At 46.0% G+C, this 18,849-nt stretch overlaps 1 protein-coding gene across 1 annotated transcript in view; it reads right to left on the bottom strand.

Annotated features, from left to right (window-relative positions):
• Positions 1-18,849, bottom strand: part of MAP3K6 (mitogen-activated protein kinase kinase kinase 6) — a 100,255-nt gene that overhangs the window by 67,180 nt on the left and 14,226 nt on the right. The window contains exons 2-4 of the mRNA XM_015418605.1: positions 10,250-10,389; positions 5,441-5,464; positions 3,382-3,569 (exon numbers count right to left, since the gene is read on the bottom strand). Coding sequence (XP_015274091.1) covers positions 3,382-3,569; positions 5,441-5,464; positions 10,250-10,389 — 352 coding nt within the window. The remainder of the gene's footprint in view (positions 1-3,381; positions 3,570-5,440; positions 5,465-10,249; positions 10,390-18,849) is intronic.

Raw genomic sequence — 18,849 nt, 5'->3', positions numbered from 1 at the left:
GTCCTTTATGATGGCCAGCTTTGCATAGAACATTTCCTTGATTTCTCCAATTTTCTTCACCTTTGCCTTTCACTTTCCTTATTTCCTCTGCTATTTGTAATGCAGCATCAAACAGCCACTTTGCTTTCTTGCATTTCTTTTTCTTTGGGATGGTGGTGATTGCTGCCTCCTGTACAATGTCACGAACTTCTGTCCATAGTTGTTCAGGCACTCTGTCTATCAAATTTAGTCCCTTAAACCTATTCTTCACCTCCACTGTATATTCATCAGGGATGTGATCTAGGTCAAATCTGAATGGCCTAGTGGTTTTCCCAACTTTCTTCAGTTTAAGCCTGAATTTTGCAATGAGTAGCTCATGATCTGAGCCACAGTCAGCTCCAGGTCTTGTTCTCATTGACAGAATAGAGCTTTTCCATCTTTGACTGCAAATGATATAGTCAATCTGATTTTGGTGTTGCCCATCTGGTGATGTCCATGTGTAGAGTCGCCTCTTAGGTTGTTGGAAAAGGGTGTTCACTATGATCAGTGTGTTCTCTTGACAAAACTCTGTTAGCCTTTGCCCTGCTTCACTTTGTTCTCCAAGGCCAAACTTGTCCATTATTCCGATTACCTTTTGACTTCCTGTTTCAGCATTCCAGTCTTCCTACTTTAGCATTCCAGTCCCCTATGATGATGAGGACATCATTTTTTGGTGTTAGTTCTATGAGGTGTTGTAGGTCTTCATAGAACCGGTCCACTTCAGCCTCTTCTGCATCAGTGGTTGGGGCATAGACTTGGATTACTGTGATGTTGAATGGTTTCCCTTGGATTTGGTCCGAGATCATTCTGTCGTTTTTGAGATTGTATCCCATTACTGCCTTTCGCACTCTCTTGTTGACTATAAAGGCCACACCATTTTTTCTATGGGATTCTTGGCCACAGCAGTAGATATAATGGTCTTCTGAGTTAAATTCACCCATTCCCGTCCACTTTAGTTCACTGATTCCCAAGACGTCGATGTTCAGTCTTGCCATCTCATTTTTGACCACGTCAAACTTACCTTGATTCACAGATCTCATATTTCAGGTTCCTATGCAGTATTGTTCTTTGCAACATCCACAGCTGAGCGTCCTTTTGGCTTTGGCCCAGCCACTTCATTCTTTCTGGGGTTACTCGTACTTGCCCTCTGCTCTTCCCCAGTAGCATATTGGACACTTTCCGACCTGAGGGGCTCATCGTCCTGTGTCATGTCTTTTATCCTTTTGTTACTGTCTATGGGGTTTTCTTGGCAAAGATACTGGAGTGGGTTGCCATTTCCTTCTCCAGGGGATCACGCTTGGTCTGAGTTCTCTGCTGTGGCCTGTCCGTCTTGGGTGGCCCTCCACGGCATAGCCCACAGCCTCATCGAACCATGCAAGCCCCCTCGCCACATCAAGGCAGTGATCCATGAGGGACACTTATTAATGTATTTAAAACATTTATTCCACTCCTCCTGGAGAAAATGGCTGCTTCGGAAGGTGGACTGCATGGCATTATGCCCTACCAAGGTCCATGCCCTCCCTAACCCCACTCTCCCTGCTCCACCCTCAAATCTCCAGGTATTTCTGAACCCAGAGTTGCCAACCCTATTCATAATCACAAAGGTGCCCTGTTTGTGTCAGGGTCTCCTCCTTTTTGCATCAGGGTCTAAAACCAACCTGGCTACTTAAATGAGATTCCCACCAGCGTTCCCTCTAAGCTGAGTTAGTGTGAGCTAGCTCACAGTTTTTTAGCCTCCAGCTCACAGATTTTTGTCTTAGCTCAGGAAGGATGACTCCCGAGCAAACTAATTTATGCAGTAGCCATTCACTCACTCACAGCTTTAATGCCAGTAGCTCACAAAGTAGAATTTTTGCTCACAAGACTCCACAGCTTAGAGGGAGCATTGGTTCCCACATAATGAAATTCAAGAAATTTTGAATATAAAACTTGCTATGTTACCAGAGACAATGTTCCTAGGAATTCTACCAGTGAACCCAGACAGAACTATACATGAATTGCTTATGTATATGTTAACTGCAGCAAGAATAGTAATTGCAGCAAAGTGGAAAATCAAAGACTGTCCAGTTCTTGAGAACTGGATAGATAAAATGCAAGAATATGCTGTTATGGCAAAACTGACAAACGTCATTAATCAGAGAATTTGAAAATAACTGGCGAGTTTTCTATGATTACTATAACCAATCTTTGTAGTCATGCAGTTGAATGGTTTATATTATATGATAGTTTCAGTATGAAATATTAAAGATGTTTTCTTCCATATGATTCTTATCACAACTAACTGTTATGTTAAAATTATATACACATTTTATGAGGTTATTCATGGTTTATCATCTAACTGATAAGATTGATGATAGGATAAAAATGTTAATATAGTATGAGAAAGTGGTAGAATGTTGAGTAGGTAGTTACAGTGGTTTTTTAAATTATTATGTCATACAATTTCCCTAAAAATTCAAGTATATGAATCAAGGATTGTCCTTTATATTTGCAAAAAATGCCCTTTATACTATGTTTTGGTAATTTAATCTTTTATTCTTTTCCCTTATCCCTTTTCTTTATTCTGCATTCCCTCAAAAAGTTCAAAATCAAAATTTATAAAATAAAAAAATGAGATTAGGGTTCCCAACACCACCTCAGCAAATGCTGCGAGATTTTGCGGGGCAGTGCCTGGGGAAGGATGCAATGTCACTTCCAAGTGATGCTCTAGGCTGCCTCCACTAGTCTCTATGGCCTCTACCACAGAGACTAAGGAAAATTCCTAGAGCATCATTATGCAGAAGCCATTTTTATTTCTACTCAATTCCTCACCTCAAATGGGTAAATGGGAGGCCTAGATGAGAGTTGGACAGAGTTAACTAGAACCTGCACTGCATGCGTGCTTAGTTCTGGGCCTCCATAAAGCTCACTTACTTGCCCTCTACGTTTATAGACAGCCAGTTTGGTGCAGTGGTGTGTCAGAGTGTCAGACCAGGATCACAGAGACCCAGGTTCTAATTTCCACTAAGCTATAAAAGCTTGCTGGCTGATCCTGGGCCAGTCACACATTGTCAGCCTAACCTACCTCACAGGGTTATTGTAAGCCTGAAATGGAAGAGAGGAAAGTGATGTAAGCCACTTTGGGTCCCTACTGGGGAGAAAGGTGGGATAAAAATGAAATATATTATAAATATTTACATTTGCATCCAGTATCTTCCCCCCCATCAAAGAAAGCTCATTCTGTAAACGCTGCTCTGAATTGTTCACTCTCTGGAGAAAATGGACTGACACAATTAAATAATTGCAGTAATCCTATCAACATGGATGCTCCTCCCATTGCCGGTCTACTCAATTGTATGTGTAGAAAGAGGAGGGGAACATTACCAGGAGTTGGCAGAAGTGCCCTCAAGCAGCTTGGCAAGTTGCTCAGTCAACGGGGTGAAGAAGGCTTCCATATTGAAGTTGGGCTGGTAAAGCTCACTCAAGCACATCATGATGCTGGAGTCACAGCAGAAAACCTTGTTTTGAGTTGTCACCACATAAGGGATGAAAGTGTAGCTGCAGTTGCAGTCCTGAAAGAACAATTGGCCCCATAAAACACTTTGCATCCCCATCTTTGGAAATGCATTTTTAAACATGCAGGATCCATCCTGAATACTGATGACTACATTGGATTGGACCCCAAAGTGCCTTCTGCTCACTTTTGGATTCCACAACATTAATTTTGTTTCTCCATCTCCATCTCCTCCTCCTCTGTTACTTACAATCTAGATAACAGGCTTCTTATTGTCAGGGGCAGGAAAGACAACACCAGGCCACCTCCACCCTTCTTGGCCCCTCACATTGTCTAGCCTAGCACCCACTAGGCCTAGAGCGGTCACAGATGCTCCTTGTAAAGATCCTCATACCTGCCAGCTGATCAGTGGCACATGGCCCTTTAAGAGTCAGGGGTTGCCAACCTCCAGGTGGTAGCTGGAGATATCCTGGGGTTACAACTGATCGCCAGGCAGCAGACATCTGTTCACGTGGGGATAATGGCAGCTTCGGAAGGTGGACTCTATGGCATTGTACCCCACTGGAGTCCCTCCCTTCCCCAACCCCACCCTCCAGGCTCCCCAGCATCTCCAGGTATTTCCCAGCCTGGAGCTGGCAACTCTACCCTCCCCTCCCCCTTGGCCTTTTGACAACCAACTGTCTGACTGGCAGCTGTAGGGAAGCTCCATCCCAGGGGCAGAAATTGCTCAGAGGCGCTATTGGTCTCTTGCAGGCTTGGCCACGCCTCCATGGGGCTTCTGGCTAGATGGAGGTCACTGAGCATACCCAGGGTAGGGTCTTTAAAAGGCTTGAGGGAGGAGAGACCAGCTCTGGCTCCCTGTTCAGAAGGGAGTAGAGCAGAGGTGGGACAGGGCGGTGCTCAACTCCCACCCCCTCTCTCTGAGCTCAAGGGAAGGGACTGCAGCCAACCTGGAACCTGGCATGCAGTACTCTCCGTTACTAAAAAATACAACCAAACACCCCACCCAGCTACATGGGTACATAACAAGTCTACCTAATACATCAGGAGATAAAGCTAAATATACTGTATACAGGGCTATTTTTGGGCAGGAACGCACAGGAACAGACTTCCACTTGGCTTCAGAGCTGGCCACGCCCACTACAGCCAAAACTTCTGTGTGCGTGGCTACAGAGAGAAGGCCTGGAAAGCGACCCCCCCCCCCGGCGACTCCGAGGCGGGCGGGCCAGGGGGGGCCCTGAAAGGATTGGGGAGGCATTTAAATGCCTCCCCGTGCCTTCCCTGGCTTGTCCAAGGGCAAGCTTGTCCAGGCTCCCTGCAGCCGCAGGGCGCCCAAGCAAGCCAAGGGAAGGCATGGGGTGTGGCCTAATATGCTAATGAGTTCCTGTTGGGCTTTTTCTACAAAAAAAGCCCTGAATATACATATTGTCTCAAAATGCAGTCTATCAAACTGTACACAAAATACAAACACTTTAATCGATGCTGAGAAACACATTTTAGAAAGTGCTGGGGGTGGGTGGGAAATCACCTTCTTGGACCAACTGAATTCCCAGGGATGGAACAAGACCCTAACATAGCAACCTGTTTAAGGCTTCGTCTCACAAGGAAGCCAAATTGTCCTCTCTGTTCCTGCCCTTGGGATGCTTTTCCTCAGGAAGTTCGACTGGCCCTTGACTATGCAGGCATTCTCCAAAGAAGTAACAAGACCTCTTGCCATCTTAAAACTTTACGTTTACATGCTTAACACAGCCTACTACATTTCTATACTGCTGCTAATACTGTAAGAATTTGAATGCTTTTAAAGACTCATATCTGTTGTTTAAGTAGATGAAGTTGTTTAACTGTTTTATACACTGCTTTGAAATATTCAAAATGCCGTTCTTTCCAATAAATAAATAAATAAAATGTCAGAAAAGAAACTAGACTTACAGAAGTCTTCTGGAAAATCTCCTCCTAGAAAGAAAAAAAGATTGAAAGGGTTATTAAATGTATTGCTGCATTTATTTATTTATTAAATTTATATCCCGCCCTCCCCTAACGGGCTCAGGGCGGCTAACAAAGAGGCATACGCCATGATTGAACAACTAAAGACAGAATAAAACAATCCATCACAAAGTGCCGGTGCTCTAGATATTAATTCTTATCAGTCCAAGATGGGGTTCCGTTGGCCAACCTAACCCGTCAGCATAAGTTCTGGATAATACTATTGTCCCTTCATGACCAGTTCTTCAGGTCGTCAGGTTGTCTTCCCAGGGCCAGCTCACATCCAGATCGAATCCACCGTCAAAGATGGCAGCTCGGTGGTGGTACAATGGCGGTGGCGGCTCCTATGCAAAAGCCGAGTGGAAGAGCTCCGTCCTGCAGGCCCTGCAGAACTGCGCAAGGTCCTGCAGAGCCCAGATCTCCCCTGGGAGCTTGTTCCACATGACAGGAGCCACCACTGAGAAAGCCCTGGCCCTGGTTGCAGCCAACTTGATGTACTTGGGGCCTGGAACAACCGATAGGTGTTACGCCCCTGACCGTAGTGCTCTTGGGGGAACATATGGGGAAAGGCGGTCCCTTAGGTAAGCTGGACCCTGGCCATCAAGGGCGTTAAAGGTAAGAACCAGCACTTTGAAGCGAATCCGGTACGCTATAGGCAGCCAGTGCTGCGCCTTCAGCACCGGGTGGATGTGGTCCCGCCTAGTGAGACCCATCAACAGCCTGGTGGCTGCTGCAGACTCCCCCAGGAAGATCCAGGGGAGATTCTGAGGAGTCCCCCCACCCCAGACAGAGCCTCCCCCTCCCCACACATGCCCCCCACCTCCTTCTGCGGGGGCTTGCAAGCGTTCCCCAAAAGGCATGTGTTAAGTACAAGACTCAACACAGCTAGTGAACACTGAATCAGCTTTATTAACGAAGTCAGAAGAAATCAGAACGAGACAAAAACATAGAGCAACAGGCTCTCTTTTAAACAGTCCGGGCTTAGGTAGCCACGCCCACATGTCAGCTAACACCCAATGACTATTTACAGATCAGGTCCAATCAGAGTGCTTCGCTCCAGAACGTTGCGCAGCTCTGATTGGTCTATTTACAATCCTGGTTCAGACTCAAGCTTAACATAGTTTCAATACATAACAGCATGGGTTTGCAGGCAAAAGGAAAACACTGTGCTTTTAAAAAGTTCTCCTCTGCAGCCTTGCCTGGAGCAGATAAGGAATAGCGCCAGGGACAGGCAGAGAGAGAACCTCTTCTACCTCCACCCCAGACAGAACCTGGGGACCTCCACCACCACCCCATCCCTCTGTAAGCCCCAGAGCCAAAAGGCTTGGGTTTGCAGGCAAAGGGGGGGGGGGGAAGGTCTACTCTACAGCCTTGGCCCATGCCTTGGGAGATGCTGTCTGCCAGGAGCAGATAACAAGCATGCAAGAGTCCCCCCCCCCCAGCTCCATTTTGCAAGGAATAGAGCAAAGCAGGTGGCGAGAAATGAGCCCTTCAAAAGCAAACTGCTTTTTACAAAAACACTGTTGAAGCAGTTGCATGCAAGCTCCTTCTAAAAGTTAAGCATTCAGCAAAGGGATGTTTAAACATCCTTCGCCCTCCCAGCAGGCACTGCTCTCCCTGTTTCCTTGGTAAGTAGCTTTTAAACTCTTGCTTCCTGTCCTTTTTTAAAAAGGCTGTTTGCAAACTAACTCTGCTTTCCTGGTAACTCCACCTCCATTTCCCATTGGTCCATTGCTCAGCCAATAGGGGTGGAGGGGGTGGGACTTCTGGGGAGGGGGAGAGTGCATGGGGAGAAGGCGGGACTTCTGGTGGAGGGCGGGGGAACCACTCATCAAAGTCTGATTTGACAGAAGCAACATACTTATTCCTCCTGGTGGCCTTAGACCTCAATTCCTCTCCCTCCCAAGCTACAATATGTAGACAATCAGGGCTATTTTGGGGCAGCAATGCGCAGGAACGGAGTTCCGGCTGGCTCCTGAGTTGGCCACGCCCGGCAGGAACTCATTAGCATAATAGGCCACACCCAACAGAAGAAACTCATTAGGATTGGCTACATTAGGGGTGTGTGGCCTAACATGCAAAGGAGTTCCTGCTACAAAAAAAGCCCAGGGTTTTGACAACAAACAAGGTAAACAGAATAAGAAGGGAAAGGTGGGTGTGTCTGGATGACCACACTTCTGGTAACATGGAGGTGTGGCCTAATGTGCTAATGAGCAGTGATGTCAGGGTGTGGCCTAATATGCTAATGAGTTTCTGCTGTTGGGGGTGGCCTATTATGCTAATGAGTTCCTGCTGGGCTTTTTCTACAAAAAGAGCCCTGTATACTGGCACCTTTACAAGGTAGTTGCAAAGATTACCAAGATAACGTATGTGAAGTGCACTGAACTCCTGGGTAAATGCAATTCCCCCTCCCCACAATCTACATTTCTCTTACAAAATGTGTAGTACTTTTTCACTGCACGGATAGTTAACCTGCAGAACTCTTTGCCACAGGATGTCATGATAGGGTGCTTAAAGAATGGCCAAAGGGAGGGTCACCATGTTGCCTGCAATGGTTTCTTCCACAAAATGCTTATATAAGAAACAAGATTCATCATTTGCATTTGCAATTCTGGGGAATGAAACCTGGAGGTGGAACTTCTGATAAACTAAAGAAGAGTAGGAGGGTCTGATCCCTCTGTGTCTACACAAAGATCAGATACGTTATGGGGTGGAGAGGAAACTGCATCCTTTGCTCTAGTTGGGTGACATTTCCTTATCACTCAACAGATTTGATAATGTGCATGGTGACCACAACTTCATCAAGGATGGTTACTACCAGTCACTAAGTGCCACAAGGGAATCCACAGCACTTCCAAACAGTTACAGTCATGCAGGGCTTTTTTTGTAGAAAAAGCCCAGCAGGAACTCATTAGCATAATAGGCCACACTCAACAGAAGAGATTCATTAGCTTATTAGGACACACCCCTGACAGCACAGCTCATTAGCATATTAGACCACACACCCCATGTTCACAGAAGTGTGGTCATCCAGACACACCCCCCTTTTGCTCCTTATTCTGTTTACCTTGCTTCTTGTCAAAACCCAGGGCTTTTTTGTAGCAGGAGCTCCTTTGCATGTTAGGCCACACACCCCTACTGTAGCCAATCCTAATGAGTTTCTGCTGTTGGGTGTCGCCTATTATGCTAATGAGTTCCTGCTGGGTGTGGCCAACTCGGGAGCCAGCCGGAACTCCGTTCCTGTGCGTTCCTGCCCCAAAATAGCCCTGCAGTCATGCTTCTGTCATCATGCTTTCATGGGTTTACAGGAAGCTGGACTGTGGCTTAGCAGGAGAGAACCTGCTTTGCACATGGAAAGTCCTTGGTTTAATCCCTGGCATCTCCAGTTAAAAGGATCAGGTGGTAAATGATACGAAAGACCTTTCCTTGAAATCCTGGAGATCCACTCAGAGTAGGCAAGACTGGCCTTGGCAGACCAATGCGCGGACACAGTATAAGGCTGCTTCACGTGTGTGTGTTCATGTTACACTCCACTGGCATAAGACCGTGACTTCTTTATTTATTTTATTTATAGCCCACCTTTCTCACCGAGACTCATGGCAGGTTATGCAATAAAGACAATGGACTCCTATAGCACAGGACACCCATCCAGGGGTCGTTTCATAGAAAAAGAGCTAGGGGAACTCATTAGCCTAACTCATTAGCTAAGCCGCACCCCCTGACATCACCGGATGTGTGTCATAAGGCCACACCCCCTGACATCACCGGAAGTGTGTCATAAGGCCACACACCCCGCCCCCAATGGTCCCGGCTGCTGCTGCCGGCCTTGCAGCTCCACTGCCGAGCCCCATGAGGGGCCCGGCGGTGGACCTGCAAGGCCGGCGGGAGTACAAGGAAGCCCCGTGAAGGCCCTCCCTGGCCCCAGGCAGGCAGGGGTGGGGAGAGGCAGGGAGGAAGCAACTTACCCTCCCTCTTCTCCTGCCTCCTCCTGGCTGAATGAGGGCCGGAAGCGGGGCAGCTGGAAGCAGGGGGCGGGGCTTCGTCATGTGCCCCGTCCCCCGTCCCTCACCCGGGGGAACTGCGATCCCCCGCAATCCCCCCCCGAAATGACCTCTGCACCCATCCATTTAGTCCTCACAACCTTGTGAAGTACATCTCATCCTCTGAGGTGTGATGGGTTGGGGAGAGGGCTGTTTACCTATCCTGCTTCCAGTTCAGCTTTCTGTCCTGCTCCATAACCAACTCACAGGAGACTCTGGAAGCTTCTACTGCTTCTACTGGATTGCACTAACACACACTGGGAAACATCAACCTCAACACCAGAACACAAGTGAGGTTGCTCCTAGGCAGGCCTTGAGGGGTAAACCAAACCTCGTTCTTGAGGGCCAATAGCTATACACACAGGTATATACATCACCAGGTAGGTTCAGGCTGAGAGAATCTGATTTACCCGAGATGACACAGTAAACTTCATAGCTGAGACATTTGACACCCCCCCTCCCTGGTCTTAGTCCAGCAATCTGACTGCTATACCACACCAGCAGGAAGCCTTAGCCATCCAGTTTGGCAAGCATCTCTTAGGCTTAAACCCTGTTTCAACTTAGACTTCCTAAGATGACCACCTCTTACCTTGATACAGAAAAGAAGTACCCTTAATCTGGCCCGGTCCCCCCTTTTCATAGCAGGCCAAGAGCTATGACATCCCAGCAGCCCACAACCACATCCACTGCCAATCACACATTCTCTCTCACTCACCCGGAGGGTTTGCAGCTCCGGCAGGTCCGTGTAACAGCACAGGAGGATGTTGTTGGTCATGCTGAAGCTCTCGCGGACCCCCAGGTGATAGAACAGCGAGGGCTGGTACAGCCTGTTGCTCATCTCCACCACAACCACATCTGCAAGGAGAGAGACCATCAGATAGGACCCTCCTTCCCAGATACCCTATCACTACTATACAAATTAACAAGTGATTGGAGCACCTTCTCTACCAGGAAAGAAATCAACACTGGAAGCTTTTTGGTGAAGGGGGGGGGGGAGATGGCAAAAGGGGGTTATGGCACAAGAGGTAAAATTATGCATGGTTGGGAAATGATGGACAGAGGGAGCTTCCTCTCTTGTAATGTGAGAAGTTGAGGATTGGCTAATGAAACTGATGGGCAGGAAATGTAGGAAATTAAAGGATGAGATAGAGGCAATGTATAATTCTCCAATGGAAATCAATGGCCACAAGAGATAGGATTTGAAGCTATGGAAAACATGCCCCCTCCAAACAAACACACACCACAAAGAAACCCAGAACTTTGGAGGAAAATCAAAATATATGCACTGCTTAGTTTCTTATCAAGCCTGAACTCATTTTACTGCTTTAACAACACACATTGAGCCATTTCAAACCTAGCATGCAAAATGGTACCTTTTGGCATATTTATGACATTTAAAAGTATCGATGCCTTACACTGTAATCCTGTGCCACTTTGAGCCTTCTGAAATCAATAGACTTAGGTTGGAGTAACTCTATGCACAGTTTTCTGCACGTAAAATTGTAACTACCTCCAATATGGGAGGCTGCAAAGGGCTGCAGCATATGCTGATCTTAGCACTCATATGTTAGTTTTTGGCTATCTGAGAGGTAAAGAAAAATGAAAGTTGAAAAACAGAAAACAGAGATTTTCTCGTAAAGAAAAGAAAATGTATTCTGTGAATAGAAGCAATCTCATGCAACCATGATAGGGCTAGCGGCATAGTTGCATTAAACTTCATAAGAACGAAAAGGCTGACTTCTTTAACAGTGTATTATAATATATACTATAAGCAATTAGCTGTGATACTTTTGCCAAGTTTTTTTGTTGATAAAATACTGAGGATATACTCTGATCTGGATGTCAGTTGCAGCCAGTGTTCCCTCTAAGCTGAGTTAGTGTGAGCTAGCTCACAGTTTTTTAGCCCCCGGCTCACAGATTTTTGTCTTCGCTCAGGAAGGATGGCTCTAGAGCAAACTAATTTACGCAGTAGCCAAATCACTTGCTCACAACTTTATTGCCAGTAGCTCACAAAGTAGAATTTTTGCTCACAAGACTCCACAGCTTAGAGGGAGCATTGGTTGCAACATAGGTACACCAGAAGAAAGGCCTGGTCTATTTATGGAACATTTTGACCCAGTTTCCATGATGGATGTGGACAAGATCCTGGGATCTGTGAAGGTCATCACTTGTACCCTGGATCCTTACTTATACTGGCTACTAAAATCCTGTAAGGATCGCATCATCTTAGTATCTATTATAAATCAATCACTGGCTCAGGGCATCTTCCCTCAGCCACTCAAAGAGGTAGTTATCCATCTGCTACTTAAAATAACATCCTTATAGAAAAATGATGTGGCCAGTTATCACGCAGTCCCTAATCTGCCCTTTCTGGGCAAAGTGCTGGAGAGAGCAGTAGCAGACCACTTCTAAGATAACTCATCTGCTCTAGACTCTTTTCCATCTGGCTTCAAGCCAGGCTATGGGACAGAGATGGCTCTGCTAGCTTTAGTTGATAACCTCCATCTGAGTGTAGACAAAGACCAAGCCTCTCTGTTGCTCTCACTGGCTTTTTCTGCAGCCTTCAATGGAGTAGATTAAGGGTCCCCAACCTTTTTCAGCCTGTGGGCATCTTTGGAATTCTGGCACAGGGTGGTGGGCACAACCACAAAATGCCTGCTGGAGGAGGTGGAGGAGGTAACCACAAGAGGCAGAGCGAACCGCAAAATGGCACAGAGTGAGGGCATGTGTAACTCTAATAGTAACTCTTCAACATTTCAGGCAGAAGCTGGGTTTAACAGGATGATTTTCTAAAAAATGAACTGTGGTTTTAAAATATTTTCTTGCATACACACAGCCCACCGTCCGTCATGCAGTGAAGATTCTTATGCTGTGGTGGTGGCAGCTGCTGCTAAAGCAACTTTTGAAAAATGTGCATGGCCAATCAGAAGCCCTGCTGGGCAAAGGCTCCACCCAGCCCCACCCACTTTCTAAAAACCCTTGGCGGGGACTAGGAGAGATATTGGTGGGCACCATACTGCTCTCTCAAGCCGGGATCCCTGCAGTACATCATATTCCATCTTGTTGAAGTGCTTAGAGGCAGAAGTAGGTATCGGGGATGCACATTAGACTGGTTCAAATCATTCTTCACGGATCAGACTCAAAGGGTTGCTATTGGAAACCAGTTGTCAACAGTGTAGAACAGTGTTCCACAGGGTGCAATTCTATCCCTCATGCTTTTCAATTTCTATGTAAAACCCTTAGGACAAATAATTAGTAATTTTAGGGTTCGTTGTCATCAATACACTGATGATAGGTAAAGGTAAAGGTTACCCTTGCTCGAAAGCCAGTCAAATCCGACTCTAGGGATGCGGTGCTCATCTCTGTTTCCAAGACAAAGAGCCAGCGCTGTCCAGAGACGTTTTCGTGGTCATGTGGCCGGCATGACTAGACTCTGAGGTGCACAGAACGCTGTTACCTTCCCACTGAAGTGGTACCTATTTATCTACTTGCAATTTCTTGCTTTCAAACTGGCAGGAGCTGGGACCAGAGACGGGAGCTCACTCTGTCATGCGGCACTTGGGTCTCAAACGGCTGAACTACCGACCTTCCAGTCTGCAGTTCAGCGTCTTAACCACTTGAGCCACCCAGCTCTATATATCCTTATCCAAATCTCCTGGTGATGCAGTTAGAGGTCCTGATTAACTGCTTGGCTGCTGTGGTTAATTGACTAAAAGTGAACAAATTGAAACTAAACCCTGAAAAGACAGAGGTAACGCTGGTTGCGAAGGTGGAAATATTGAAGGACATTGTGCTTCCCACATCTGATGGAGTTTAGCTGACCCTTGCTGACACAGGCAAAAGCCTTGAGGTTATACTGGATCCACCTTTACTACTGGAGAAGCAAGTTTATGCAGCTGCAAAAGCAAACAAACACTTTCTACCAACTTACCCCAGCCTGTAAGATGGCCCTGTAGCTAGATACAGCTGATCTGGCCACCTGGATCTACACTGAGACTAGACTACTGTAATGCAATATATGTTGGTCTCCCCTCAAAATCAATTTGGAAACTCCAGCTGGTTCAAATCCCACGGCTTGGCTATTTTCTGGAACTAGACGAAGCATGCATATTACTCCCATTCTGCAGACTCTCCACTGTCTGCCTATTTGTTACCAGGCTCAGTTTAAGGTACTAGCTATCACAAACAAGGAGCTGCGGTGGCTCATGTGGTTAAGATGCTGAACTGCAGGCTGTGGAAGGTCAGTAGTTCAGCAGTTTGAGACCCGGGTGCCGCATGATGGAGTAAGCGCGCCCGTCTCTAGTTCCAGCTCCTGCCAACCTAGCAGTTCGAAAGCAAGAAATTGCAAGTAGATAAATAGGTACCACTTCAGTGGGAAGGTAACAGCGTTCTGTGTGCCTTGGTGTTGAGTCATGCCGGCCACATGACCACGGAAACATCTTCGGACAGCGCTGGCTCTTCGGCTTTGAAACGGAGATGAGCACCGCAACCCTAGAGTCGGATTCGACTGGCTTTCGAGCAAGGGAACCTTTACCTATCACATACAAAGCCCTTCATGGCCTTGGTCCCTCTTACCTGTGGGACCGCCTCTCCCCCTATGCTCCGCCACAACAGTTTCACTCATGTCAGCAGGCTCTTCTGCAGGTGCCACCCTGCAAACGGGCAAAATGAACAACTGCCCAATGCTTACTCCATTGTTGCTCTCATTTTATGGAACGGCCTGCCCCAAGGAGGTGAGGAAGGCTCCCACTCTCCTGGCTTTCCACAAACTACGCGTAACTGAATTATTTAACAAGGGTTTTCGGGACTGTGGTCTCTACTACTGTGTATATCTTAATATAAATCGGATCCTATTATGTAATTTTTGACCCGCTTAATGTGTTCTGTTAATAGTTATCCTGTGTTTCAGTTCTATCTTTTAGATTTCTCGTTGATTTCAAACTTCTCTAATCCTAATGCATTCATTATTGAATGTTATTTTGTTGATTGTATTGACTCACTGTATAATCTGCCTTGAGTCCCTGAAAGAAAGGCAGACTACAAAATATGTAAATAAATAATTGTGAACAAAAATAGTACATTGAAACAATTTTTTTTGGAAACATGTTGTATACAGTCTATATAGCATACAAAGGAATGATTGTTCTCTAATGCTGTTTGTCCAGCATACAAATCTTCATACCGCACGTCCTGAGTAGTAAAAAGTAAAGGTTTCCCTTGCTCAAAAGCTAGTTGAATCTGACTCTAGGGAGCGGTGCTCATCTCCGTTTCCAAGACGAAGAGCCAGCGCTGTCCAAAGACGTTTCCGTGGTCATGTGGCTGGCATGACTAGACGCCGAAGTGCACAGAAAACTGTTACCTTCCCACTGAACCTGTACCTATTTATCTACTTGCATTTTCTTGCTTTCAAACTGCTAGGCTGGCAGAAGCTGGAGCCAGAGCATTTTGCACAATCCCAATATTCCATTAGGAGGTGTTTTTTTCTGAGCTCTCCTAACATTCCCCCCAAATATTTAGGGGAAAAAATCTAATTTTTCCCCATTGGCCTTCATACCTCTAATAGTGATAGCTATTAGTTTAATTGGGTTTAAAGGGGGAGTAGAAAAATTCATGGAGGAGAGGTCCATCAACAGCTATTAGGGTAGGTCTATCTAAATCTTCATATGCTACTGGGGAAGAGCAGACAGCAAGTACAAGTAACCCCAAAAAGAGTGAAGTGGCTGAGCCAAAGCCGAAAGGACGCTCAGCTGTGGATGTGTCTGATGGTGAAAGGAAAGTCCAATGCTGCAAAGAACAATACTGCATAGGAACCTGGAATGTAAGTTCTATGAATCAAGGTAAGCTTGACGTGGTCAAAAATAAGATGGCAAGACTGAACATTGACATCTTGGGAATCAGTGAACTAAAGTGGACGGGAATGGGCGAATTCAACTCAGAAGACCATTATATCTACTATTGTGGTCAAGAATCCCATAGAAAAAATTGAGTAGTCTTTCTAATCAACAAGAGAGTGTGAAAGGCAGTAATGGGATACAATCTCAAAAATGAAAGAATGATCTCGGTCCGAATCCAAGGCAAACCATTCAACATCACAGTAATCCAAGTCTATGCCCCAACCACTGACACAGAAGAGGCTGAAGTGGACTGGTTCTATGAAGGCCTACAACACCTCATAGAACTAACAACAAAAGAAGATGTCCTTCTCATCATAGGGGACTGAAATGCTAAAGCAGGAAGTCAAAAGGTAACCGGAATAACAGACAAGTTTGGCCTTGGAGAACAAAATGAAGCAGGGCAAAGGCTAACAAAGTTTTGTCAAGAGAACATGCTGGTCATAGCGAACAACACCCTCTTCCAACAACCTAAGAGGCGACTCTACACAAGGACATCTCCAGATGGGCAACACCGAAATCAGATATAGTTTGCAGTCAAAGATGGAGAAGCTGAAGGTTCTGGGTAATGACTCAGCATTGCGGGCAACTCTCAGGACGCTCCCGAGGGTGCCCGTCCTTTCTTGTTTCCCTTGGAGCCTTCCAGTCCCTGCAACCACTTTGGGCACCACCCAACCTCTCGGAGGGAGGTTGGGTAGCAGGAGACTCGCTCGGTCACCCCACAATTGGTGGGTTGTGGGAGGAGACCATTTCGTCTCGACACGAGATCAAGAAACAGAGCAAAACATGGCTGCCATGTATTGCTACAGCTGTGACCACCCGTTTTTAGAGATTTGACTATACAAATAAATACAGCACATCGCAGTGGAGACATGAATACGCGTATGTTCAAGTAAAAATAAGGAAGATTTCTTCTTAAATACCCCCTACAAATATTTCCAACTCAGAGAAGAAAGTGGCCAAGAAGAGATTGGGAATAAAGATTGTTGCGGCATGGCGGGGGTAAGAATTAACTTTATCTGTTTGAATTACCAAGCTTTAAGAGCAATATTTACAGAACAGTTGAGTCATATCATCATTGCTGGACTTTTGAAATTTCAATCTTTATGGTGACGGAATATATGCATGTTGGAGTGAAAAAATGGCGTTGGTAGTGGATAATGAAGAGATAGACGAGAATACAGAAATTGGAGACCTGACTTCGGAACAATTCCAAAAACTTCTGATAGATAAAATTCAACAAGCAGTTAAAACAGCTTGTAAGAACTTTTTTGAAAGCTCTCAGAATTTATTTTTGGATGTGGAAAACAACAAAGAGACAATACAGCCTCAGCAGAGAGTGGGGGAAGAACAGGACTATTGTCATGAGAGGGAGGTACACGATACACTGTCTTTACCTGTGAAAAAGGAGATTGAGGAGATTGATACTAACAGAATATATGTTGCCCAAAAGAGTCAGCAATTTATTTACCAGAACTGGAAATGGTAAAAAGTGAATTTTCAAACTTTTCATCTGAAAAAAAAGATCAAGGTGGCAAAAAAAAGAAAAGAAAAGAAGCAAGGGGTCGTGTAAAGAAAATTTGTAAGAATAGCTAAAGACTGATGATTGGCTTGTGGAAATATAGAAGGGAAAAGCTGAAAACTAAACTTCATGTATACAAAAACAGAAGGCATTTAAATGAGATTGAAAAAAAGAAGGATGTTACAAAAAGACCGGGGGGGGGGGGGGGACAAGGAATTATGATTGGTGGTTTAGTATATTTTTCCAGGAATGGGTTTGGTAAGAATGAAGATGATTACACGGCAATTGTTATATAGGAAGATGAGAAGCTATGTACTATTTGTAAATTAGTAATTTTTTGTTTTGGATTATCTGAAGAGTATTTCTTTTCCTTTCCCCCCTATTTTTCCTTCTTTCCTTTTCTTTTGGTGGGGTTTTGCTATGTATATAACTGAGGGAATGAGATCTGAGGGAATGAGATCACTTGGGGTTGGGGCTCCCGCTCCTGGCCTTCGGCGGGGTGCTGTTGGTGCCTGCGCGGGACGTTAGGAGTTTGGGGGTGCTCCTGGACCTCTCGTTAACGATGGAGGCCCAGGTGGCAACCACTGCCAAGGCGGCTATGACACAAACCCCCTTTATGCTCCCAGTTCTGTGAGGGTCTGCGTGTCAGGACCTAGTCAGAGTTGATTTTATTTTTCCTGACCAGTCCTCTACACCCCCAATGTATAATATTCTCTTCGGGGTTTGTTTATTTCAGGCTGTCTTCTTTGAGGACTACTGCACAGTATATGGCTCCCCAGAAAGTCAGGCACCAATACTTGTAACATTCAAAAGGCACAGTTACTTTATTGTTGCACAGAAAACTCAACAGGGGGATGGGATATACCGATATTTACACAGTTTGTTCTGATACTTTGTTGAATAAACAAATCACTTTGCCTTGGCTTAGGTTGTCTGCTTTTCACTCTTAGTTCAGTACCTAGATGTTCCTTAGTTCACACCACACAACTCAGATCCCACTCTCCAGTCACTCCTTTAGTGGTTAATTTTTGGCTTTTATTTGTCTGGCCCCTTTGAGTCTAACTGGTCACCTAACCAGCCTTCCAGACTCCTCTCTCCAGACACTCTAACCTTTACTCAGCCACTTCATAAGTCCCTGTGGAGCAGTGTTTCTGGTGTCTGTGACCACTCAGGTCTTATACTTTTACCCTCCTCGGTATATCAGGGAAATCAGTGCAGAGTGCTCTTCAGCCACAGTGCTTTACAGCAACTGTTAACAGGCTGTTCTCTCAAAGCTCGGTTAGCCGACTGCTCCTGCTAACCTCTGTCCAACTCTCCAACTGCTTCTTCCAACTGTCCGTTAGGTCAGTTTTCTGTCACTCAGGGAGTGCTCCAGCCAAAAGGCCCCTTCCCCTCTATGTCATGTGACTCAGTAGGGATCTATCTCAACATTCTGCTGGTCCCAGATTTTCAATTCCGTCACAGCGGCCTTTTACCATTTGCGGCTAGCTCGGCAGTTGGTCCCCTACCTTGACCGTGATGACCTGGCCACTGTGATCCATGTGATGGTTACCTCGAGGCTGGACTACTGTAACACTCTCTACTTAGGGTTGCCTCTGTCACAAATCCGGAAGCTGCAGCTAGTGCAGAATGCTGTGGCCAGGCTGCTGATGGGCCTCTCTAGGCGAGACCACATCCGGCCTGTGCTGCAAGCGCTGCACTGGCTGCCGATAGCATACCGGATTCGCTTCAACGTGCTGGTTCTCACCTTTAAAGCCCTGAATGGCCGGGGTCCAGCTTACCTGAAGGACCGCCTCTCCCCGTATGTTCCCCCAAGAGCACTAAGATCGGGGAGTCTCTACCTCTTGGAAGTTCCAGGCCCCTGAGATGTGAAGTTTGCCCCTGCTAGGCATTTTGGGTGCA

The sequence above is a fragment of the Gekko japonicus genome, unplaced genomic scaffold, assembly GCF_001447785.1.
Source record: "Gekko japonicus isolate JY-2015 unplaced genomic scaffold, Gekko_japonicus_V1.1 scaffold456, whole genome shotgun sequence".
Classification (NCBI taxonomy): Eukaryota; Metazoa; Chordata; class Lepidosauria; order Squamata; family Gekkonidae; genus Gekko; species Gekko japonicus.
The sequence above is the reverse complement of the archived record's forward strand: the minus strand, read 5'-3'. Positions and strand labels throughout refer to the sequence as shown.